This window comes from Microchirus variegatus, assembly GCF_963457635.1.
Source record: "Microchirus variegatus genome assembly, chromosome: 3".
Lineage (NCBI taxonomy): Eukaryota > Metazoa > Chordata > Actinopteri > Pleuronectiformes > Soleidae > Microchirus > Microchirus variegatus.
In genome coordinates this window covers 7,400,550-7,427,630 of record NC_139804.1, presented here as the reverse complement: position 1 = coordinate 7,427,630, position 27,081 = coordinate 7,400,550, and the positions used below count along the sequence as shown (strand labels likewise).

General features: G+C 43.1%; 1 protein-coding gene across 1 annotated transcript in view; it reads right to left on the bottom strand.

The window, feature by feature from the left end:
- The window catches only part of robo2 (roundabout, axon guidance receptor, homolog 2), a gene marked incomplete at both ends in the record, with an annotated part of 229,723 nt that overhangs the window by 6,662 nt on the left and 195,980 nt on the right, over positions 1–27,081 (bottom strand). Inside the window, 6 exons of the mRNA XM_083886422.1 lie at positions 6,231–6,448; positions 8,989–9,252; positions 12,110–12,269; positions 19,431–19,556; positions 20,592–20,864; positions 23,612–23,739. Coding sequence (XP_083742548.1) covers positions 6,231–6,448; positions 8,989–9,252; positions 12,110–12,269; positions 19,431–19,556; positions 20,592–20,864; positions 23,612–23,739 — 1,169 coding nt within the window. The remainder of the gene's footprint in view (positions 1–6,230; positions 6,449–8,988; positions 9,253–12,109; positions 12,270–19,430; positions 19,557–20,591; positions 20,865–23,611; positions 23,740–27,081) is intronic.

Sequence of the window (27,081 nt, the reverse complement as noted above, 5' to 3'; positions counted from 1 at the left end):
TCATGGGTGTTTATTTTGTGCAGAATTTTCTCAACCTTTTATTTCAGATTTGTGTATATATATATATGTTTAAATTAATATGGATAAAATTACGTTTGGAAAACACTTTGTTAAACGGCACTGTCGTCCGCTGAAATGTGACGTGCGTTGCTATTGATTTTCATCAAAATGGAACAAGATTTAAAACTGAAATCAGGTTCTATTAAAGGAGAGCTAGAACTAGTTACAGAGACCATTGCTTCTTCGGTTAAATCATATAAATCAAGTGAGAAATGGTCTCCTTTTCCAAAGTCTTTCAAATACTTCCTTCTGAAATCAAGAGAGCCGCCCCCTTGTGGCTAACTTATAATTACATCCTACTAAAGATTAGGTAAGACTATACTAGTTTTACAAATAGCATGTGGTTAAAATAGGAGATAATTCAAGCAGCTACATGTAAGACGCTCGTTTATCTTATCCTGTGGTTGAGATATTTTTGAGAAGGGTACTGAGGCTTTTTAATCATTTATTTCCTGCTGTAACTCAGGTACACTCGTGTTGAAGAGCTACGAGTTGAGTGATTGGGTTGCAACAGACCAAAACATCAAAACAGTTTGAACAACCTTAAATGGACATTTTAATTGTGCTTTTTTAAATAATATTCTTAATCTTTAATGACCTATTACGGTCATTTTACAACTCACTACAAAATGTGCCTTTTGTAACGAAGCATAATCGAGTATCGGAATGAAATAAAAGCACACGCCGCACAAAATAAAACGTGTAGACTTTTGACTCGTATATCTAAAGTGCTACTGTAAGTAATTTGTTATGCTTTGATTATTATTATTATTATTATTTTTTTTTTTTCCTCACACATAAAAAGCCAGGCCAGCACTTTGAATATAAAAACTCATCAGCCTGCCAATAAAAATATGGCACTTTAGCGAGCGAAAAAACACAGAGAACAGTCGGCTAATGTGACAGCTTTCAGTGGGACTGCTTTGGCAGACTTTGCCGGAGTGGCATGAACCCAAGTGCTCCGCTCACACACACACACACACACACACACACACACACACACACACACACACACACACACACACACACACACACACACACACACACACACACACACACACACACACACACTCATACACAGAAAACAAGAGGGATGTGATTGAACAGGCTGGTTTCACAGAGAAGTGGCGAGGTGTGAGATGGGGAAAAGGTTGTCGGGGACAAAAAGTTAGCAGCAGGATTGATTAAAAAGGTCAGCGTGATGTTAAAATGGTGGCACAATCCCAGAGTTTAAACTATCCTCTTCACTGCTGTACAATATAATACTCGACATAAAGTGTGTGGAGGGTTTTCCCAACTCCCCATCTGTGAATCTCTTCATCTTTAACCACACGTCTCGGAGAGGTGCAGTCCCTGGAATTGCACGAGTTTCACTTGCTAAAAAAAATACTCTCGAATTAATGGGAAACTTCTATAAAATCGTATACACTTGTGTAAAACAGGGGTGGGGGAAACCACACTCCCCCCACCTTTGCACAATCCATTTCTCAACCATGTCTGAAAAATGCGAAGCCGTGACTACCTTGAGCTCTGGCAATTTACTTTGAAATTCAGAGAAATGTTTCTCTAAGAGAGCGAGAGAGGGAGAGAGACAGCAATTCCTCTGGGTCCAATCCTCCCACAAAGAATAGAGCAGATAATGAAGCAGAGGCAGCGCAGAGCCAAAGCACCGGCTCTTCCAACATCGTCCGACTGAGCGAAGGAACACTGCCTCAGCAAATCACATCACAGAATGACTTTTCTCTGTCGCACTAACTGCCACTTTCTACTTGCCGTCGCACCTCTGCAGCGACTTCTATTCTCAAAACGAGACTCCAATCAAACCCCGATCATTCCACTATAATTTGATAAAAATTCAATCTTTTTAGATATTTATATATATATATAGAAATATGATTTTTTTTCTTCAGACCAAGAACCACTCTGTCATTTTACAACGCCTCGAACCGAATCAATGGGGCAAACCGTGTTCTCTAAAAACCACAGGCTGCTTCCTTCCCCAGCTCCACGCACTGATAGAGCAGAGCCAGGAAACGGCAGAGGCGCTTGGGAGGAAGAAGGGGAGGGAGAGGAGGTTTGAGGGTGGGCAGTAAAATCCAGTCCAGGTCCCTCCCGCCACTAAAAGTGATTTATACTGACGGAAACCCTAATCTGCATGTCATTAAGTAGCAAAAAATCATTCCTCCTGATGAGCAGGCGTCTCTACCTGCCGCCGGGAGACGTGACCTCACTGCTCGCAAACCAGCCGACGTTTTTTTTTACGAGAGAGTAATCGCCCAGAACAGCTCGGTGTAACAGTCTGAGTGCTGCCACACCTCAGCTTCATAAGACCAACACTATCTACACCCAGAGGAAGGGAATACCTATGTGATGGATAGGTATTTTTTTTTCATTTTGTAGAACTTGAGGTTAAAATAAAAGCACTTGATTGTATGAATTGTTGTTTTCTTTGCCCCAGAATGAGCCTTTTATTTTTACATCAGGGACAGGTTTAGGTCTAAATACAGTCTTAGAAATAAAAGTGCTAAGTAGAACCATATGAGGTTCTTCGGCTTGTCCTCATAGGAGAACCCTTTTTGGCTCCAGGTACAGTAGAACCTTTTTATAAAGGTTCCACGTGACAGAACCCTTTTAAAACCTTTATTCCAGAAAGGGGTTTTAAAGGGTTCTCTGGATCAAAATGGTTCTTACTGGAACCATTAGTGTTACCAAGAACCCTTGAAAAACCCTTTCTTTGGGAAAAGAAGCAAATGGTTCCAAATGGTTTCAGCCCTTGTAGAAGGACCCTTTTGGAACCCTTTTTTCTAGGAGTGTAGGAGGACATTTTGGACTACTGTGTTTTTACGGCAGGCCACGTGGTTGGCGTTGGGGTTATGCTCTTGCCTTTGCAGCAAGAAGACCCAGGTTTGAGCCCCGGTTCTTCGGGTTCTCTGCTTTCACCCACAGTCCAAAAACATGCAATATGGGAATTAGGTAAAATGGTGGATAGGTGAAAGTGAATGGTTGTTTGTCCCTGTGATGGACTGGCGACCGGTCCAGGGTGTGACCCCGCCTATCGCCCTATGTTAGCTGAGGATAAAGCAGTAGAAAATGGATGGATGGAGATTTGTACGGCAGCCCATGATGGACAAACAAACATTTTCTGAGTTTTGATGCTAACTGAAGGTTATCTAAAATCTCTCTGACCCACCAGGAAGGGAAAGGAACGGCCAACTTTGCACATTTTTATTCTCAGAAAATTGACAAAAGTCACTAAAACTGAAGTTTTTTGTCATCCAAAAGTCAATTTGTGTGTTTTGTGACCTTTTTTATGTCATTAACAGACAGTTTACAGATTATGTTTTGATTTATTAATCAAATTTGATGTATTAAAATACTAAGTAGACTACTATGAAGCCACAATATACAGATTGGATCAAATGTTTGTTTAATTTAAGCACATTTTTCTTATATTTCATCAGATGGAGGGAGAGAAACAGAAAACGATATCATATATCAGCACTCAGTTGTCCTGATTTCTAAAGCCACAGAGAGAGAAATCCATATCAGTCGACCTCTACATCTACGTTCACTCCGTCTCTGACTTCAGCACAACGTCAACATTTACATTTATCTGCAGCAAATGTGCGCCGTGTTATTTCAGAGCGTAGAATAATACAGTCGTCCTGTGGTGTGGAGACAATCTGCTGATGAAATATTGCCCCCGGGGATAATACTTTTTTTTTTTTTCCTTCCTTCCTTCTTCTCTCTGCAGAATCAGTGAAAATGTTTGATTTACTGGCTTTTGGTGTAACATTATGAAAACAGACCCATTTCCATAATATTAAAACAATGACAGATCTATCACGCGGCGCTCGACAGGAATCTCACACCCGCCCTCAAAATGGTGGCCGCAATAAATCTCCCTCTGTTTCCCCCCCTCTCCTCCTCCTCCTCCTCCTCTTCCTCCTGCTAACCCTGGAGCTGGGACCATGTCTCTGTTGTCAAACGTTGTGTGTGTGTGTGTGAGGCAGACTTTCACAGAGATAAGAAGAAATAGTGCTGTCTTCAGAGTAATACAGTGGAGAAGAGATGCGGCAGATTAGAGCCCAGTAGCTGCTTTATATTCCTCTAAATACATCAGCTGTAAAATGTGTCAGCGCCACCAAAACCACTGTTCCATCATCTCACAGAAAACTAGTCTTTAGGGCCAAAACCCACAAGGTAGAGCTGCACATAATGCTGTCAACGCTCGTATTCTACACTACCTCAATTTCACCAATATGGATATTATTGTTTTTTTTTTAGTATTAATAGACTTAAACTTGGTTTGGAGTGCCCTCAACTGTAAATTCTCCTCGTTGAGGGAAGTGGCTTCCCTATGGAATTGGGACGGGACCGTATCTATGTTCTCTGGGTCCTATGTTCCCCGGGTCCTATGTTCCCCGCTTTGTGTGTGACCGGGGAACATAGGACCCTTTCTCTAACCCTAATCCTAACCCTACCCTTTTTCGAAAAAAAGGGTCCTATGTTCCCCTATCACATACAAAGTGGACCTTTTTTGGGAAAAACGGGGAACATAGGACCCGGGGAACATAGGTACGACCCCATTGGGACACCACTATATGCAAATTAGCGTCGTGAACTTAAACTAACGTACTAACCTACGTCACATGTTGCCTACCGGTGGAGCGAGCTACTATTTTCCTTCAGGAAAAATGCCGGCACATCTAGCTGTTGTGTTGCCTGTTGATTTGTTGTGTGCTGTGTTTGTTTTTTCTCCGTCAACACCGGTTTTTCTCCGTCCTCGTAGACGCTATATAACGAATGTGATTGAAATCTGACAAGTCCAGGGTTTGTGTGTTCAAGTGAATGGCAGTACACACATCCAAAACACTGACAAAACTATCCATCTGTAGCACAGCTAGCTAGCTAGCATTTATTTGCCGAGTGCTTCGAGAGAGTTTGCCCGTCGTGTAGCTCTGACTATGAAGGGCATACTCTCTCGAAGCACTTGGCAAATAGCCGCTAGCTAGCTCGTTAGCTAGCTGCTTTCATAAATCGTTCGGTCTTTGTGAACGGAAAAAACGCAACTGAAAACAGGCTGTTACGAGGGAGCGTTTGAGTGTATACAGCAGCAGCAGCAAACAGGTGGGCGGGAACAAGACTCCTCTGTTAAATGTTGGAGATTAACACATGTTTTCAGGATTGTTAAGTCTTTTTAAACTGATCTAATGTTGATTCTCGTGTTGGACGTTGCACTCGTGACTCTTCCAGTGACAGCACTCTCTGACCAATCAGTGGCCAGCAGTCTGCTGACGTCACGTTAGTATGGGCTCAGCTCACTGAAGCTGATTTGAAATGTCTGGGTTAAACTAGACCCACGTTGTATACAACAAATATAGCAAATAAACCCAAAAACCCACACATTATTTAAAATAAACAACCCTCTAGTGTCAGTTTCCCGTTTACAGGTGGATACTGAGGGTCATACAGGTGGATACTGAGGGTCAGTGAGTGAACAACAGTCCAGAACCCAGCTCTGCTGCTGCAATGTCACGCCCTTCATACGTCCCCCCTGACAGACGGCTGTAAAAGTTTTCAGTGAGTTGTAAAAATGTAAATGGCGCCGGGAGGAAGGAATGGAAAACGGCGTACGTGAAATTCATTTCAAATCTCCCGATGTAGGTGCCACGAGGTTGTGGGTGGTGCTGGCTCTCTCTGGTGCTTTGTGTGTGTGTGTGTGTGAGTTGAATCACAGCCGCTGTCGCTGCCTGCTCGCCTCACGCCTCTCTCTCCTCTTAATTTCCCGCTCACTGTGATGTTTAAAATTCATGGACTTTTTATCTCGCTCTCCTTTTTGCTTGGACTGATAATTTTAATGCCCCAGAGACTTCAAAAAGTGTCGAAAAAAACATTTGAATGAGAGACACTCGGCAAAGCATTTGAGCATGAAAATGAACACATGGACGATGAAGAATATGTCATAAACAATCATTCCAACATTTAAGCAGGGAAATTAATATATTTGACCCACTTGTCGTGATTAGAAGTCGTTTTTCTACATTTGATTAAAACATTTTAAACATGACTTAATCTGTAATAATAAAATTTATGTGATAATATTGCACTCCACAGATGTTTTACATATGTTTTAAGGACACACACTTGCTTTACTCAAACCCTCTTACCTGTTAGAGAGCTGTCCAGGTTGTCCATGCTCGACCCCGGTGTGTGCTCGATGCCGCGGGGATGCCTGGCGCCGTAGCCTTCATCCTCCTCCTCTTCCTCCTCCTCCTCCTCCTCATCATCAGGCAGGTCAGTCTCCTGGTCAGAAACCATTGTGCTGGACACGTAGCCCACAGGAGGAGCTGGGGCCTGTGGAGGAAGAGATCCTCCTTGCATGTGCCTGAGGGGGGAGAGAGAGAGAAACAGGAGAGTGTGTTATTCTGGATGTAAAGTGTTTACATCAAGGAATATGCTATTTACATATTGCACTTTATACACATTACAGCCCTCCTTCCTGTACCTGACATACTGCACTTTACATAACCTCCACACGCAACACACATGAGCCAAAATATTTCCCTGTATGTATCTTTCTGTCAATCAAAAATTTGTTAAAAATTTGACATAATAATTTCAAAAATATTTTTTTTTCTGCATGACCAGTGTCCTCCAATCGCAGTTTTACCTTTACATCTCGCCGTAGTCTCCGTTGCTAGGATACACAGGACTTTTTGTAGTAGTTTTTCACTGAGCATTCTGTACATACGGAAAAATACGGAACAAATCCTTATTTTACCAAGAGGTTTTATAGGCTACGTTCATGTTTGGAGGCTGCATTTACATGGAAGTCGGAATTGAGAGCGACGTCACCTCTGAGTTGATCGCATAAGCAGTTGAGAAGTCGGAAATAAGACACAGACCCAAAATTCGAGCTATCTAGGTGTTAGCTACCAGTCGACAACAACGCTCCGCATCATATATTACACATACACAATAGCGAAAAAAACCCACAGATTTAATGTTAAATAGAAGACAGGAGGGTTTTCAATCAGCCTTAAAAGGGCAAATGTCTCTGTTCATTTATCTCCACTGGCTACAGTTAGCCGCCCGCATCAAATTCAAATCAATGATGCTAACCTACAACCTTCATGGGTCTGCTCCCACCTACTTAAATGCTTTCCAAAAGACTTACGTTACCCCTCGACTACTCCGCTCACCAAAGGATTGTCGTCTGGCAGTGCCAACACACGCACGAGACAATCCAGACTTTGACCGAGCGCTAACAGAAGAGGTTAGTGTCCCTGTCTATCTTCAAGAAGCGCTTGAAACCCCAGCATCTTCTGTCTTATTAGCACTTATGTCAGTCCACTGTTCCTAATGAGTGGAGTTCTTTCCAAGACGTCTTCTATGTAGCTTACTCCTCTTTTGCTAAGTTGCTCAATGGCTAAAAGCGTCTGCTAAATGCTTAAATGTAAATCTAAATGTAGTTAACAGTAAAAGTAGCAGAAGATTTTAACTAGTTTCACATCTTGGAATCTTACATTGTGAGGTTGCTCTGATTATACAAGTTGGAAATCCGACTTCAGCAGGTGTTCCAGTTCAAAAGTTCTGACTAGGAATTTGGAAAATCCAACTTCTGACTACAAAGAAAAGGGGGCTGTATATAATACAAGAAATGCAGCGCAGACTTTAGAGACATCTTTCATTGTGCACAATTCTCAACTAATTCTACAACGATACTCGCATGCTAACACGACGACCTGCTAATTGTCGCAGTGGCTGGCACAAAGGCGGCCTGTCGACACATGGCACTTACCTCGGCGGCGGCGGCGGTCTGCTGACAGCCACGTTTGTTTGAGGAGTGCTGCATCTTTGACGTGGTTTTTGCAGTGGGAATTGCTTGTAATTACTGGCCCTGTGCTGTTGTCAGAGATGCTCTCTAACCAACATAGTCATTACTGGGTAGCATGACATCTCCTTCCTGACACCCCCCCTCCACCACCACCACCACCACACTCTTCACTATTATGAATGAATGAATGAATGAATGCCAGTCTCTCATTCTGCCTGCGTCGCTGACACAATGAAGCATGGCCTTCATCTGACTTGCATGAGCAGAACAACGACTGAATGTGCTGCATAGGTGTGGGAGGAGAAAACAACAGCGGGAGAGAAGGAGGAAAAAAAAAATAAAAAGGTGTTTCTCTCAGAGCGAGTAAAATCCAGTGGCTAAGTGGCAGCGTGGGCCCATTAAAATGGAACGATAAATGGTTTTATCTGCGCGGCACGCGCTACAACACCCGAATAAATCTGGGTGCGGCAATGAACGCGGGGAGTGAATGCACTTTAAAATGACAACCTCACATGTATTAATAAACACAACGGTGTGGCTTTCAACACGCGGCTCCATCAATACTACCTATGGCCTCATTTAAGAACGGCGTACAACAAACAGCGGTGGTTCAAAATAAGTTTGAAAACGGCGCTTGCTTACACTCAACAGGAAGTCACTGTCCTCTGATATTGGACTTGATTAGGAGTGATATTAAAGTAGTATAAGAGGTGTGTATGTCTCACACAGTGTGTGATACAGCATATAATATATGTATAAGATTTTGTATTTGTATTACTTACTAATAATTAAGCCTCTGAAATACTTGCGGAGCTCTGTGCACGATGTGCTGCGTGGAGAGTGTGTCACTTCTTGCTTCACACACTCTATCGCAAACGCAAACCGAAGGTTGTAAAGAGCAGGGCTGCGTTTACGTCGGAACAAAACCTTTGAGAAACCACCGAGACCTTTGGAAATGATGATTGGTTCTTATCAGCCACGGCTCGGTCAACGGTGAATTAAAAAACTCTGGTAACGCTGACCTTTAGTTTCCGTTTCACCTTGCCATCAAAAGACAGAAAGCTTTAGCGAAATTAGAGAGTCTTTACCATGTCTGCTTCGCCATGTCCAGTTGGTACACCCTCGTCAGCTCGTCCAAATGTGCCTGGAGCATTGGCTGCATCTCGTCTCGGGGAGAAGGCGTGAGGGTGGCGGTGGACTGCTGCCCGAAGGACACGGCGGCCGGCGAGGACGCGACGCCTCGGACGGGTGGCGTGGGAACCCTCTCCTCCTCTTCCTCCAGCTCGTCCTCCATGCCCTGGTGAAGGTAGGTCTGCACCGGCATGGCAGGACCCCAACCGTCACTCTCATACCTGAAGATACCGGAGGAGACGTGGACTTAAAGATGAGTTCGATGTGTGTGGTTTTATCAGTTATCTGTATTCATGATGAGACTTCATTTATAACTTGTTAACAGTAGTTTAAAGTACTTTCAAATGATACATTTGTATACGAAATGTCAGGAAAGTGCCATTTTTCCCCCATTTACCCAACATTATGAGGGTCCAGTGTGTAAGAATAAGTGACATCTGCTGGTGTGACTGCAGATTGCACCAAAGGCTCCACCCTTTCCCAAGCATGTCAAGGAACTACGGTGGCCCACACATTCCAGAAACCACTTTTTCCTTAAATTTTCCTCTGCTGTTTCCTCCTTCTTCTTCATTGACCGCCGCCAAGGAGGTTTTTGCGAAGTATGTTTGTCTGTTAGCAACATAACTCGAAAAGTCACAGACGGATTTGGATGAAATTTTCAGGAAATTACCGAAATGGGACCAGGAACAAGTGATTAAATTTTGGGCGTGATCCGTTAGGAAAGGGGTGGGCAGCTGAGCTGCCTTGGCAGAGGTCTGCGTTCTCCGTGTGCTTTTCTAGTTCTTCATTAATTTAGGTGTCAGGTTTTTGACAGTGGACGGATGAACCAATGAAGAAGAAGGAGGTGGAAACGGCAGAGAAAGTGGAAGAGAATTGAGAAAGAGTGAGCTTAACAAGCTTCCCACTTCAAAGCACAACACACCCGCTGTGTGTTCCAGCTCTGCAGAGCACTTTTTTTTAGTTTAAATTGATTTTTAAAAAGAAATGTGAAAATTACTCAGGGCTTAGAAGAAAGATTCAACCATCTGATAACAGCCAAACTAGTATTATTTAGTATATTTATATGGAGGGAAAAAACCTCATAATGTTTGTAATGTATGTAAGTGATTGAATGTTTATCATTTTTATCATTGCATTAAAGTACTGCAGCTTTTTCCACAGTGGAGCTCTTTGATTTACAAGCTAATTAATAGAAGGGAAATGGACACAAACATGACAGCATTAAGGTGAGTTATATTGCCAATATCTCAGAATATAAATAGGTTATTGAAAGAGGTGCAAGTGCTGTCAGAGAGCATGAATTAATTCCATCGTATTAACAGAGCTCTGTGACCTTGTCCAACTTTCTTTATTTTTTTTCTTTTAAAGAATTTGCTCTGCGTCAGAGTGGATCAGGATTCACTTCTCATCGCCGTGCTTACACATGCCGAAATAATACCCCCCATAAAGAAAATGTTCATTAAAGAAATTTGTCAGGGCGTACACTCCGCCGCACATAACTGTTTTAATCTGCCGCCATTAAGAGCGGCGTCAGATTTACAGTGCACGGTGACTCTTCATTTGCCGCGGAGACGATTAAAGCCGAGTGGAGAGAGAGAGACGACGCGGGAACCGATGGAGCGAAGACGGACACACATGCTGCTTGCACTTAAATAAACCTCTGCCACGCCGGACCGTCACTACGGTTTGTCACTGTGTTAAAAGTGCATTAGTTGATGTAATCATGTCGTTAGTTTACATTAAATTTCAGCTCATACACACGGAAATGAAAGTTGGTCACCTTCATAGTTCAACGGTGATGAGCCAGGGAGCCATTTTAAGTCCTTATTTATTTATTTTATTCAAAGTTTTTGTCATATGTGAACTTATTTTGTATAAATACTAGTGCTAGGCGTGTTTCCATGACGACTGACAAAGAGGTGAAAAAGAGGTGCGTGACGTCGACGTGACAGTCTGGTGACAGTCTGGTGACCAGTTAGCTCCGTTAGCTCGTTTAGCGCCGTTAGCGCCCATAAAGTCAAACTGGAGCGGTCTGTTTATTAAACGAAAAGAGCAGCGCTACAAATAACCAGCGTAACTGTGTACTGCATACATGTGCCGCTGTTTTGAAAGTTTAGCGTTACTTTAGAGACTCATTTTAAAGGCATCAAATATAAGAATGTGGCCAAAAACGGTTACAACACTCAAATTCAAAATACCAAGGACTTTAGGTTTCGTTTTCATTGTAGCTCAGACGTAACTGGCAACCCGTGATTGCTCCGCAACTGAGAAGTCTACTGACTGCAATGATTGGCAGGCGGCAGAAGGTAGCGCCACATGCCAAAACATGCTTTCAAAACATAAACATGATTTGCAGTCTGTAAAAGATTTTTTTTAATGCAAATATTTTGTCTGTACTGTTGTTGTTGGTGAGTTCAGATTGTTATATGAACATTATTCCTGAGTCTCTGTGACATATTAGGAGGATTTTACGGCCAGTAGCTTCAGATTTATTACATAATGCACCTTTAACAATCGGGAGTCATGTAAACATGACGTCACGCCCATCTTTTTCCAGTCAGTCGTCATGGAAACGCGTCATGCGCTAACGTTGACGGCGTTAACGCGCGCCTAGCACTAATAAATACCTAATTGCGATTATTTTGATAGGAATTGCGATTGCGATATGACTTGCAAGGTAATCTTTACGTCATCGTTTTCATTCGAAAAACATGATGACTGTGTGATATTTGTGCAGAAGATGTGTGTAGATCGAGACAGTAATTCATCTAAAATTATATTTTGACACAACTGTAATGTACTAAGAAGGCTTACTCACGAGTAAACAAGCAAAAACGTACAAATATCAGCAGGAAAAACAGATTTAAAAGGCGAATTTGATCTTTAAAATGTCTACAAAACCCCGCCTTTATCTGTAATTTCCCTCCAATTTGTGCCAAGTATCAAACTTTACTCTGAACATGGGAAAAAAACCCCTGCACAGCTTGAGTATTTCTGCTAATATGTGAATGCTGCTTCTGTCCATTTAGACACACATTATCAGTTTAGAGTTTGAGTTCATTAGTGGGTGAGACGTACCCTCCTCCTTCATGGTGCTCGTTGGTATAATGGTCCATCTCTGTGCCAGGGAGAGGATGAACCGGGGGAGGAGGGAGGGGAACGTTGGCCCAGCTGGACCCGTTGGCTTTGGTGGTTTTGGATCCGGCCTTGGTCTTTTTCTTCTTGCCTCCCTTTCCACCTACAAGGAGGAGAGGAGTGCATTTTTTGAGAGATACAGGCGCCCGAGATTCAAGACTGAAAAGCATAACGATCGAGCTGTTTTTTTTGCACCAAACATGTATTCGAGGGGAAGAATTTAGTCCAAACATGTTACTCGGTTTCAAGAGACCTTTTGGAAGTCGTACACAATTTCAAACATGGGGGGCTTTTATGGGCTCGTGTCTGTCAGTGCTCGCATAGAAGAAGAAAAAAAGCTCAAGGTTTCCCAGATGAAAAGCATGCCTCCATTGATTGATTGGCTGAAAAGCCTGAAATCTCCATAGAAACAGGAGAGAACGGCAGTAAACTGAGGCTGAGGCAGACCTTTGTGCTCCACCCATTCCTCAGTGTCCCCTTTCACACCAGGCTTTGGCTTCCACAATGAAATATCTCACTTCACGGCATCATCATAATGAATGGCTTGTGTAGTGTTAGTGTGTCCCTAATGGAATTCACTGAGAGTCTATTACTACTTTCATTTCTTTTATTACACCAGAGCACCGCTAACCCCATCCATTTCCACTCATATCCCTCCAACACCCGATTCTCCTCTGTCCCATCCATCTTTATAAATCTGCCAGCCAGGTCAATACTGCGTTTTATACGATTTGGTCACTGTGAAAGAAACTCTCTCTCTCTCTCTCTCTCTCTCTTTTTTACCCTCCTTTAAAACACATTTGGCTTGGAGCCATAATCTGTTTTTAAGTTGAGAATTATATAGAGAATACGCGGCGGTGCAAAAACGACTTCCGAGGTTGTTTTATTATGTTGTGTGATTTTAATGCACGAGAGAGTTAAAGAACAAAGTTTCAGAGCAGGAAACCAAACTGTGTGTTCAGAGCTCCTGATAAAGACCGAGGCCACACTGTTGGATGTTTGTGGACTGTGTGACACAGGTGCGTCACTGGAACTCAGGTCATACTTTCCATGATCACTGTCTGCACAGAGCTGCGCCTGTCTATCGTTTCCACATCGTAGTACTCATTTGTGTGTTTCCTTGTCTCGTTTGTGTGCCACCGAGTGGACGGGAGGGTGTGGTGCCACAGGGAAATAATGTCATGTAGACTCTATCAGACCTCTGCAGACACTGTGACCATGGAAATAATGTTTTTATACTTTTAAAGACTCCACTAAAGGTCAGGACACAATTAGCGAATAGAAAACCAGGATACTAGTGTTTTAATTTTTGTGGTTTCTGTGACATATGTAACAGATATTGATGGTGATACTGATGGTGGCTCACTGAGAGAATCACGTGAAATGATTCTGAGACGCAATACAGTGTGACTTTAGGCCACGGTGCATTTTTCCTGTCCTTATTGTTGATTTGGCAAAGATATTTAACATCAGATGTATTTCCTGATCTGGCACCTCCAGTGGTTGGACAGTTTAGCCGAGGTTGTATGTTAGCACCAGTCATTTCATATTTTGGCACCTAAAGCACTTTGCCCCCTATATAATTTGCCTACCTGCACAACATCACATTTCCATTGTAAGTAGTGTATGTTTGTTGACTGGAAACTATCATCTTCCACCATCCTCCCTACAGGAGGAACTGTAGATATTTAATCTGGCATATTTATGTTGATGATAATGTAAGTGCAATGTCCTGGGACAAATCAGGAAGGCAGGGATCAAACCCATGACCTGAAGCTTGAAAGACAACATGCTATGCCACTGATCCACAACAGCTTTTATTTTATCGACCTGCAATTTACTGACCATTGTATTCTGTATTCTGCATATTTGGAAAACACTTTAGTTTAGGGAACACATATTCACCATTAATTAGATGCTTACTAACTTATATAAGTCGCATACTAGCCCTTTATTACTAATCATTAAGCACGTATTAACACCTTATTCTACCTTTATTACAACATGAATTAAAGGTGCATTATGTAATAAATCTAAAGCAACTGGCCATAAAATCCTCCTAATATGTCACAGAGACTCAGGAATAATGTTCATATAACAAACTGAACTCACCAACAACAACAGTACAGCCAAAATATACGCATTAAAAAAAATATTTTGCGGACTGCAAATCATGTTTATGTTTTGAAATCATGTTTTGGCATGTGGCGCCACCTACCGCCGGCTACCAATCATTGCAGTCAGTAGAGTCTCAGCTGCCGAGCAACCACGGCAAAACCTAAAATACTTCGGTATTTTGAATTTGAATGTAGTAACAGTTTTTTGCCACATTCTTACATATGGCACCTTTAATATTTTTCGTCAATATGTGCTTAATATTTCCTAATAAAGGGCTAGTATGCTACTTATATGCATGTTAGTACGCACCTAGGTAATGGTGAATATGTGTTCCCTAATCTAAAGTGTTACCGAAATTTCTACTCCAGACGAACACATCTCCCAACCATTCATTTTTCTCTTTAAATAAATATATTAAACTGCGCTTCTTGTGCACACAGAGGCGAAGTAAGGAAACATGGTGTGCAGCATTTGCATATATAAATACATTTGTGGCGCGGCTGCGGCGACCGCACCAGTAAACACCTCGCATCTCAATCCAGAGAAAATACCTCAGGCTGACGTCACCAGGCCACACAGACTATAGTGAAAGCTATCATTGAGGAAACTCTGCTGAACTCATTTGTATCTGTCATCTGCTGGTTAGCCGTCCTCCGCCAAAGCCCTGTAATCACTTTTCCCAGGGCCGCAAAAAAGGCTGCCAATATTGCATCTTGTGCAATGTCACATAATGCACTCCGGTGTAATTTAATAAACCGACTCGACTCCAGCACAGCGGGGGTAGAAAGCTGTCGTCAAAAGAACCTTACAGACACACAAGACGTCCATTTCTATTGATAATCACTTTGTTTGTATGCTTTAAAACCAGATCATTTTGACTCTATTGGTTTAAAACAAAGACATTTTCCTGCACTAAGTAAGAAAACACTTCAAACAACGGCTAAGGCAGCGGAGGAAACATCAGCCATGAGGAGATACAAGATTAATAAAGAAGGGAAGTGATAGAAGAAACAACTGTAAGCCCAAGGCAGGCAGCACCACAGTGTAAGTATAGTCTGAAAGTAATTGGGTTTCCTAATTGCACCTCTGGGCGACGCTTGACTTTTACCAATAAATGGTGAGCTGACGTGATTGTTCAATCATCCTCAGTCCTTTCACACCACACCAGCCATCAATACTGTAAATGAGCCTCTTGGAGGGAAAAGGGTGGACTGGCACGGGGATTATAACAGCTCACCCCAAATATGAAAAATACAGAGAAGGGAGACTGTGGCTGGGAGCTATACAGGAATTACACGGCGAAACCCATCTCCTGTGACAAAACTGGGCCTTTCTTCAAAGGGGAACTCAAGACTAAATATAGACTCAGCGTCGGGGTATTTATACGCAAGGTTTGGGCGGTCCCAGCCTATAACTGCAGGGCTGCATAGCCTTGAGCTTGCTTTGTTTTCACTGGGTGCGTCAGTGCTGAAGAGGGAAAAGCCACAGACTGAGCAGAGACTCCCAAGGAAAAAAGGGGACGATGCAACGGGCGATTTAATTCAGAAAATAAGACAATAAACTTAATGAAACGTAGCTAAATTAGTTAAATAAAAACATAGATGCAACACACACACAAAGATGCACACAAGTGAGTGAGAGGGAGACGGGGAAAGGAATCTTTCTTCAAGGTTTTTTTTAAAGGCTACAGAAAATATCGAATATAGCAGCTACCTCGTCTCCAATACCCTACCAAGAGTTTTAATGAGCAGCTCCGTGCCCCCAGTGGAGATCCATGCTGCCATAAAAGCCGATCTATTTCTAGTTTCTTTTCATCCTTGCTCCCCTACTTCAACTCCAACATTCATTATTCTCTCTATTTCTTTTAAAGAAGCGAAAAAAGGCACTGTAACGCCAACCCCCCCCACGATCCGCCTTCAACACATGAGATTTCAATCACAGATAAAAGAATAAAGTGCTGATTTAAATTTCCATCACTGTTGCATATGACACTGTACAGAATGTGAGGGCATCCATGGTCCCTGTCCTTTCAGCAGCTGAAGCACATGTGGTGCTTACTTCCTCTCTTGTGAACTTTATTAACTTGGATTTAGTTCAAACGTGTATCTTAAAGCTGGATGGATTGACATTTACGTTTACCAGATGAGAATTGACTAATTCCTTTTGACCGGCTCACACTAGAAACGGTTGCTGCACTCGTGTTGTTGAGAAATGTATAATCTTCCAAGCGTCATCAGTCGATTAAAACATGTTATGCTAATATACCATGGTGTTTTTGTTCCATGGTCAAAGTGCAACAAAGGCGCAAAATAGTGGACATTACGTTGCTAACACTCTTTAGCGATGTTAGCAGTTAGATGTTAGCAACTCTTGCTACTTCGTCAGCCATGACCTACTCACGCTAGAGCTGTTGCGCTACTCGTGTTGTTGAGAAATTAATTTTCCAAGCGGCATCAGTCAATTAAAACATGTTATGCTAATATACCAACACAGTGTTTGGCTAAACTCTCGTACAAAGGTTGTCCTCGTTGCTAGTGTTTTTGTTGGACAAAGTGCACCCAACAAAGTTGTAAAATGGCGGACATTACGTTGCTAACATAACTTTAGCAATGTGAGCAATTCTTGCTACTTTGTCAGCCCTGACTGACTCACGCTCGAGCTGTTGCTCTACTCGAGAAATGTTTAATTTTCCAAGCTGCTTAAGTCAATTGAAACATGTTATATAATATTAATATACTAGTGCTTGGCTAAACTATCGTTCAAAGGTTGTTCTCCTCGTTGCTGGTGTTTATGTTGGGCAAAGTGCACACAACAAAGGCGTAAAATTGCAGACATTACATCACCATCACAATAGAAATGTTAGCAACTCGTTAGCTACTGTTCTGCTAACCTATGATAGCCACCTAGTGTCAGGCCTGCTAATTGCCTAAGTGTTAAAGGTCACATAGAGTGGTCCTGTTGCACATAAATGTTAGTTATGGAGGTCTACTTACATTAACTTGTTTTTATGGTCAAAAACCTCCTAGTTTCTGTAAACTAGCCGATAGAAATCCTCTTTTCTGACAGTGTTTTTCAGCCGCGATGTTTCAGAGTGAACTTTCACCCCCAGGAGACAGAGTCTTGTGATTGGCCAGTACTATCCAGCACATCCGTTCTCAGAAGCGCAGCGCCCCCCTCTGGAACGGCGGATGCACTGCTCCTCATTATCAAAACATTGTTGTAACAGTGTTTAAAAATAGCTTCGTCACGACTCCCCGCCGCAGTCCCTTTTATGACTTTAAACCGGAGTCAGACCCAGAGTCAGAAGACACTGTTGCTCGTGAAACACCTCCACAACAGACGTTATTCTTCTTCTGCGGTTCAATGTACGTAACCGGATGTGCCCGGACTACCGCCCGGAGGAGGACGATCGGTTGTTCAGGAGAACCGCTGCCATAAACAAGGTAATGACGCAGATACACACCAAAAAAAACAGCGATAATAGGAACTTCCGGTCTAGTTCCGCTTTAAGAAAGGTAGGAGACAACGTTTATGGCACAATGTGAAGGAATTCTCTCTTTTTGACCATTTAGTACACTTACTTTCTTTAGGACAGAACCAAACAAACTGTTTCCTCCTTTTTGTTCTGAACAAATCATCAACTCATGTTTAAAATATTCATTTAAATCATCTTCTCTGCGTTTTCTTAACATGTGTAATGTATGTTAAAAAGAACCCCTTTTCTGTGTTTCTCTACATTGAATTAAAATCAGAATGTACAGCACATTCTAACCCTAATAAGAGCCTTCAATAAAATGCATGTCCATGAGACAAAATCTGCCCGTGAGGCACGGCCACTTCACGTCCACTGTGTGCCAGAGAACTGAATTAGAGACCAGTTAAGGCAGTGGCTTGTAACTAGATAAAAGAGGAGAGTGGAGGGGAGGCAGGCACAGCTCTGCCATTGGTGTCCTATAAATGACATTGTAATTCTCTGAACATAGGTTTTAGTGTAGTCTGCAACCATAAAGAAGAGAGGGGGGGGGGGAGGGAGGTATTTTTGCCACTTTACCCAGCCAAGCATCTCTAATGGTGTGTGTGTGTGTCGTCCACTATCACTAAAAGACTACCCCCCTGCCCTAGTTCCTATCTTCTCTGTGACACAGTGAGAGACAAAGCCTTTACCAGGGCCCGGCAGTGATGGCACAAACCCAGCATTAGCACAAGCGACCGTGTTCTGTCAGGACATCATAGTGATAGTGTTCTCTGTCCTCTGATTTAAAAAAAACAACAACAAGAAAAAACAGCCGCAGTAATCATTACACTGGGAATCGTATAAAATTTAAAGCTGTAGTGCGTAACCTTTAAGGTCTATTTCAGACGGAGCGTCTTTCACACATAACGACCACTTTGTGAGCGTTTTCTGATACGTATGTGAAAGAAGTAGGTCAAACTGTTGACTCTTAAATAATCTCTGAACCTCTGTTAATCCAGATGAAGCTCCTGAATCAGTTGGGGACGGAGAGGATTAATTCTTACTCCTTCTTTTATATATCGGGCAGCAAAGATGGGGTGAGGAAACAGCGGCCCTGGTAATCTACACTTTAATTTACTACATGAATTGATTAAGTACAGTTGCAGCAACTTAAGTCATCTCTGCAACTCTCTGGTTTTTGTTGCTTAGCAACAACAGGTGCAAGAGAAGTGCAAGCCCACAAGTGCCTCGCTTAAAACTCAATTTTCAAGCACTGAAAATAACATCATGTTTACATCCTGGTGTCACCCGGCGACACTCCTGTGCAGCATGGCAACAGCAACATTGCGCTAGTAAAGTGAGACGGCTGCAAACAGGTTTGGGTTTGAATGAAAACACAAAGAAGTGTTCAGGAAAAAGTTTCGTTTGACAGAATATGTAGCTTTTGTCGCCGCCCACACCCCTACTCTGCTGCTGTATACACACAAACGCTCCCTCAGCCAACAAATTCACCAATAGTTACGTACTGCAGCTTTAAAGAAATGAACTATGAAGCAGCGGGAGTTTCTGCTGAAGGAAAGGATCTTAACTGTCAGGTTTGTGCATGCAAATATCAAGTAAATGAAGAAACGAAGACAAGCGGCAGAGCCCCAGAGAGTTTATCCCGTGTCCTCCGCTGTGAAAGAAACCAACCTGAGAGACTGCCGCTTCGCTCTGAGCTGTTGTGAGAGCTGGTGGTGCTGAAATCTTGTGATTGGTTGTGTGGTATTCTATTAGACAATCCCTCGGCCAATCGGTAGTCAGGAATGAAAAGGAGGGCTACAGTGGGGGTTAAAGGGCAAAAAAACAAAAAAACAAAAAACAGTGGCGTCAGGTGATTGACACTCAGCACAAGCACATGCAGACATGCAGTTAGAGCATCAAGCAAGCAGGATAACTTCAGGATAACTTCAGGATAACTTCAGGATAACTTCAGGAGTCATACATTCAACAAACTGCACTTATTTAACATATCATTCACTACAAACAAACCACTCGCTGGGCCTTTTTTGTTGTTTATAAACCTGTACACACACGAGTTGACAGTAGAGCTTTTCATTCTCTCTTCACAGAGATATAATCTTAAATAATATGCGATCACACTTCTTAAAATGAGGCCATGGACAGAGAGAGCGAGCGAGAGAATTACACGTGTAGTTTTTTGAGATTCATTGCGTTCAGGGGACTGTGTAAAAAGTATAAATTTTCCATTTTAGCCTTTAGAAAATGAGATCATAAATATGCATTAGAGTAAAGCCTAGGAATGCTCATCACATCTTAAGTATGAAGCTTCTCTCTGTGATGAAAAAAAAAATCCCATATCAGATCTGCGGTTATTCATTTTGGGTTATTTTCCTAAATATTAGTCAAGTTAAAATGGATTGGCAATTACTCTGAAACTGAAGGAGGAGAAGAAACATCATGAAAAGCCCAGCGAGGGAATGGATGGATGACTTAACTGTGCTACTCCTTCAAAGAGATGTTTATTCAACCTTGGAGATAAACCAAGATGGTGTCTGCTGGAGGAAAAATTACTCTCTTTAAGGCAGCCTCCCCCTCCATTTCAGTCGGGTTTAGAAACATTTCTTTGTAAGTCTTTGTGTGGAAAAGTTGAAATACCGAAATGCCCATCGTAACAACTGTAAACTTGTAAACTAAATGACTTTGTTTTGTAAAATTCAAAGCATGACAATAATAGATTTAACTGAGACACTCCATAAAACGTACTAAACTCTTCCACACATGAGGGCAACGACGTTCCCAAAAAAACCCATCTCCACTGGCACGCTCACATTCTTTCTCACACGGACTTACTGTTGTTGCAGGAGTTCTTGTCCGGCAGGGAGTAGCCGAGGTTGGCCATCTCCTGCTTGGCCTGCAGTGAGGCCTTCCACTGGGCCTCGGGCAGGTCCACGGCCAGCTCGTGGATGCTGCTGGAGTGCAGGATCTGAGTAGTGGCGTAGGGAGTGGCCTGCGACATTTGGCTGGAGCTGTTGTAGTTGGCTTTGGTGGTGAAGTCTATGCTGCTGTAGATGGCTCCGTCGGAGAGCATGGTGCCCGTCTTATCTCCCTGACCAGAGGGTAGATCTGGGGAAGAAGAGGAAGAGAGGTAAACTACAGGAAAGACTGCTCGCTACTTGTGTTACTCTTGTAAATACAGAGCAGTAGCGAGATGTCATAATGAACATCAATACCGGGTCAAAGCTATTAAATGCACTGTTTTGGACATAGAAAAACACAGTTCCTGCATTTTAAAGGTGTCTTTTCTGTTGTTATTACATGATGGAACCAGTTTTATCATCATAATTAGGAGTTTCAGACACATGACAATCAATTTGCAGATCTATTTGTAAAGGTACAGTGTGCAAAACTTGACGTGAAGTGGTGAATTGGTGAAGTTGTATGTAGCAGCTAATTAGCCCTCATGTCAACCTTTCCTTCTACTGTAAGTGTGTTGGAGAAACTGCGTAGCTTTCAGTTAGCATTAAACAACTCAAAAGACGTTTAGTTTGTCCATTGTGGGCTATTGTCCAAAATGGCGTCCAGTATGCTAGGCTCAACAAGGTGATTGGACCTAAATTCTAAACACTGGACCTATAAATGTACTAAGATTTTACACCCTAGACGTTATACGTAGCAGCTGATTATCCTTCACCTCAACCTTCCCTTCCAAGTGTGTTGGAGAAACTGTGTAGCTTTAAGTTAGCATTAAACTCAAAATCGTCCATTGTGAGCTATTGTCCAAAATGGCGGCCAGCATGCTAGTTCTCAACAAGGTGATTGGACTCTTAAAATGGCCACACACACCCTAAATTTTACACAATGGACCTATAAGTGTACTAAGATACAAGTAAACATGGTCCTTAAGTATTATGATTTTATTTGTTTTGGAGTCTGTAAACTGCTCACTCCCTCACACCAAAGCCCATTCAGAAAATCACTGATTTTGCATCCTCGCACACAGGACTTGTTGATCCACTGCTGCCTCCATCACTAAGTCCAAATGTGTTGTCTTATGTCTTTTATCTTGTGTTCTTCAAACTTCAAACTCACAACAGTGACACAAACTTACCAAACAAGGCAGCAGGAAACAAGCAGCTCCTTTATCCTTGCTAGCTTAAAAACGCTGATTTTCTCTATGGAGTTTGGTGTGGGAGAGTGAGCGGTTTACAGACTTCAGTTTCAGTGGCAAACACATTGTTAAAACCTCTCAGACTTAAGCAGGCATAGCAGATTTTTGGGGGGATGAGCCCTTTGCTAAGTGGCTGAAATCTGTTTTCCGTGTCAAAACCTCATATATATAACCACACTCAAAAAAGGAACATCCCCCTGTTATATGCAGCCATGTTTTTCCCCTTCACATATGTGCACATGTGCAGATATACATCATGGGAAATACCACTGCTCCACATGTGTGTGTATGTGTGTGATGACAGAGTGGGGGGGGGGGGGGGGGGGCACAAGCAGACTCTCTCCATAGCACATGGTTTGCATGCCCAGTGAAGGGGAGATGATGTAGAGCCGTGGCGGAAGTGTCCGCATCTGCGCCAGTCAAGCTGCGTCTGTCCTTCACGTCTGGCTGCTCAAGACCATCCTTTCAAACAGCCACCCACCCCTTGCTCCCCTGCCCGCTTTACCCCCCTGCACCACACAACAACACCACCACACCACCACATTCTCCTTCTCTGAGCTACGACACCAGGCTGGACTATCTGCCATTTTTCAGCCTGGTGACACTGGAGGCGTGTTAATACCAAATATATTGTACTGTATATGAATAGGAGGTGTAAAAATGAACCGAAACAAATTGATGATTGGTTAAAAAATTTAAAAAATCATCAGAAAACACTCTGAAGACACTCGATGAGACTTCATTTTGATTTTTTTATTTTCTGCATTTTTTCTGCCTGTCAAAACCTCATATATATAACCACACTTTCAAAAAAAACAAAAAACCATTAAGCTTTTAATGTAATTAAGTGATTTAAAGGAACATCCCCCTGTTATATGCAGCCATGTTTTTAATCTTCTTTAAGATATAAATTGTACGGCATTTTATGAATTCGTTGAGCGAGATTTGTTATTTTGTCATTCTGTAATTGTATTAAATGTTTTCGGACCCTCGTGGAAAAGACATTTGTGATCTCAATGAGGATTTCCTGATAAAATAAAGTGCTGGGCACTAGGTTAAAGCACGTTAACTCACGACACATTTCCATAACGACTGACCAGAAAAAAATTACAACATGTTTACGTGCCGCGACACCGGAGTCCAGTCACCGTTTACCAGTTAGCTCCATTAGCTCCTTTAGCGCCGTTAGCGCGCCTAAATTGGAACTGGAGCGGTCTGTTTATTAAACGAAAAGAGCAGCGCTACAAATAACCAGTGTACCTGTGTACTGCGTATGTGTGCCTCTGTTTTTAAAGTTTAGTGTTACTTTAGAGACTCATTTTAACAATCGGGGAGTCACGTAAACATGACGTCATGCGCGTCTTTTTCCGGTCAGTCGTCATGGAAGCGCATCATGCGTTAACGTGCATTATCGTGATTAACTTTTCAAGTTTAAATGATTTGTCGCAAAGGAAATATTTTGTCCCCTGCGCAAGGGGTAGATGTGAGGGTCTAAGGAGAGAAGCTGTCACTTGCCGTACAAATTTGACTTTCCTTCTTTTAATTAAATACAATTTTGAATATAGGCAGTAATAGCGTTGGCTTCTTGTAATTAGTGAGTGAAAATTAATTTCTCCATTAAACTATTAAATTGCCCATGTGTGTCCTTTAGGTCGTCCTCTTCCATCTTTTTCTCTAAAAACACACACTCTCACACACTCACCTCCTCGGCCATAGTTGCTCAGATCGTTCGGTCCCCCGGAGCCGCTGTTGACGGGCAGACTGGTCGCCGGCCAAGAGTCTGCTAACCATGGATAACCTGGGTCACCGGCACTCAACAGCCCTGGCCGACTGAGGCGAGGAAAAACACGAGAGGAAAGAGCAGTTTAAACACATGCTGTGAAATGACATTACAACCAGAGGGTTTGTTTCTTTGTTTTTTAGAATTCATCTTTATGCCTGGTTTCGTTCTGCATTATGTGAACTAATAACATATGCGGAGGAAGAAAAAGAATCAAACATATGTATTTTTGCACAAGAACGCGTGTTTGTGTGTGATAAGCGTTGGCCCCTGAAGCTAATGAAACACATCTAACACAGAGGATGAAGTTACAGTCGAGCACAGAGACGCCACTTCTACCCGCAAAAAAAAAAAGTTGCCATTCCTTCAGGCAAACGCAGCCCTTTATCTCCCACTCCACTTCCCCCGCTGCGTCTTTGTCACATTCCCAGAGTTATTAATGCAAAAGCACACCGTGGAGACACTAATGCATGCGTTTGCTCTCGTGGCCACATGTGCAGCGGCGCACGACGACACACACACACACACACACATGTATGTTGGTGTATTCGTTAATATCGCACACGCACACACGTCTGCTGCGTTTTCCCATCTACCCCCTGCGGTGATGTCCAGACAGTCTAAATCTTACTTGATGAGACGTCAAAAACCTCGACCGCGACCCACTTGTGGGATCCCCTGAATATGAGCGTGTATAAGGGCAGCTCCATTTAACAGGTGTTGTGTCCCTCCTGAGGGGGCGAGGGCCCATAAAAAGCAGCCGTTAAGACTTTAACCTGTCATGGGTGACTGCTGGGAGGCCGTTAGGGCCGCTTTACTGTACAATCACGTCTAAGGCTCGTTACCGTGAGTAACACAGAACGAGGTGAGTCAAATTTCTTTTGTTTGCATTTCGTCGATGAATCGTGCTCAGGCTCGTTTTCTAATGACGCCGGCAATTAAAAGGGATTCAATTAAAACAGGCGAGCAGGCAACGACCGAACCCTCGTGTTATTTAGACGCCAAGGGCGAATCGCTGAAATAATGTCAAATATTCATCCATCCATCCATCTTCTACTGCTTTATCCTCTGCGCCAATCTCAGCTGACATAGGGCGATGGGCGAGGTCACACCCTAGGCCACCAACCACCCACTCCCACATTTACACCAGGGCCGTTCCAAGGCATTTGGGGGCCCCAAGCAAAATGGACATGGAGGCCCAAGGCAGCAGGGATCAGGAACCTGACTGGCTGCTGTCAGCAATTACTGAGAGGGGCCCCCTTGAGGGGGATCCCGATAACGGTGTCATTGCACCTACTGCATTGACTATCACAGAAATTAAAGGGGCGCTCACACAGCTTGTCGTTGCATTTTATTCATAACCAGTCGCTGTCTAGGGGCCCCAGGCCAGCTCAGGGACCAAGCAATTGCTTGGTTTGCTTACCTTCTCGGGACGGGCCTGATTTTACACCTATGGTCAATCCCCATATTGCATGTTTTTGGACTGTGGGAGGAAACCGGAGACCCCCAGAGAAAACCCACGCACATGAACAAGAACATGTTGACGCCATGTAGAAAGAAGAAGAATACCCTTGTTTCCGACCAGATCGCGTACCTGGGTCTTCTTGCTGCAAAGGCAGGAGCGTTAAACACACACCACCTGTGTGGCCCCGTCAAATATTAATTTACTTTATAATTTCCATAAGATAAGATTGGTTTCTTCCATAATGGAACATTGTAGCACCCTGCGGGTTTGTGGGTTTTCTCCAGGTTTGCTGGCTTCCTCCCACAGTCCAAGGTTAAGTGGACGCTCTAAGTTGCCCTTAAGTGCGTGTGAATGGTTGTTTAGCTCTATGTGTCGGCCTCTGTCCAGGGTGTACCTGAACCTTTGTGTCAGCTGGAGATAAAAACAGTAGACGATGGATGGAAAACTGGTGGAATATTGTAATTCCATGCTCGATTGGAGCTGGATTTTTCTGGTATATGTTTACGGGTACAGGCAAATATTGTCATGCACTGTTGGATAAATCAAAACATCTGTGTAAAATTCTTAATGTAGGACAGTCTGGAGATGCCTTGTAGAGCAAGTTTGGTGTCAGATGAGGGGCAAAAATGTGGGAGGAGAACTTCAACCACAGCAGAAATGTTTCATACACTGTGGTGAATGAATAGATTGAAGACGACTGGCTTGTGTTTGCAGCTGAGGAAAATCCAACTAGTAATACTAATAGTAACATGTATGGTTGCTAGTTAACTTAGCAGAAAAAGCAAATATATGCATATTATTCAGACAAAAGATGATTTCTGAGGGACTCGTATCTGTTTCTAACCCTGCAGTGGTCAGACGAGCACCACATGGTGTAAAGGGGACGACGGTGTCGCCTCCTCAGAAGAACAGCACACCCCGCCGTCAGTACCCGGCAGTGCTGTACGCAGCAGACGACGAGAAAACACTGGTGTAACACTGTAAGTTAGCAGCCTGGCTTCCCAACGGGGCTTTTTCTTTTTGTCTCAGTGTCGCGGTGATGCTGATGCTGAGCTCTGAGGGGAACCCGCGATTGAGTCGAGCCCCGAGGACAAGGGCAGGTAATAGGCGTCCTGCAGTCACTTTCTCCCACAGTCACAGGTTCTAAATGAGCAGAGCTGCGCTTGTACAGTGCGGGGAGCCCAAATGAACTGCAGCCCTGGCAGGCTAAGAACCCTCGCTGTGGTTCCTGAATGCCAAAACAGGCCCTCGGGGGGGACAAGTCATTCAAATTGATGGCTGTGCATCAGACACATGCACTTTTATAGGGTAATACATCTCCCCCCCCCATCCTTCTACCTCTGTTTCTGGCTGCCATGTTTCCCAACTGCCATCATTCTCTTTCACCATCTTTCCACCCCCCACCCTTTTATTTTCCATGATAAACCTGCAGCTCCTCTCTTTTTTATCCGTCCTCTCTGACCCTCGTGAGCTACGCATCTGTCGATGAAAAAGAGAGGACGTTCTTCTTGTTCGCAAATGGACATCATGCCTTTGTCTCATCACCACTCTCACCCCCCCCCTTCACTATAATAGAAGGACAATTTGAAAGACAAGGGAGTGACAGTGGAAATGGCTGCATCGTCCTTGTATTCATCAGACAGCACAGTCTGCAGGATAATTACAATAAGACTGATTTCGATATATTTTTTTTCTCTTATGCTGTTTGTGTGTTTGTTTGTGTGTCTGTGTGTGAGACGGCGGCGGGGAGGACGGGGGGAGAGAGGGCGGACACCGGGTCATATGTCTAATGAAAAGTTGACACCTAACTTGGATGGATTGCAACCTTGGCAGATAAAATTTGATTTGGAGCGTTTCTTCTTCTTCTTCTTCCTGGTCGACACGTCAGTTTCTCGCGATGAGAAGCAAACCATAAATACAAACCCCT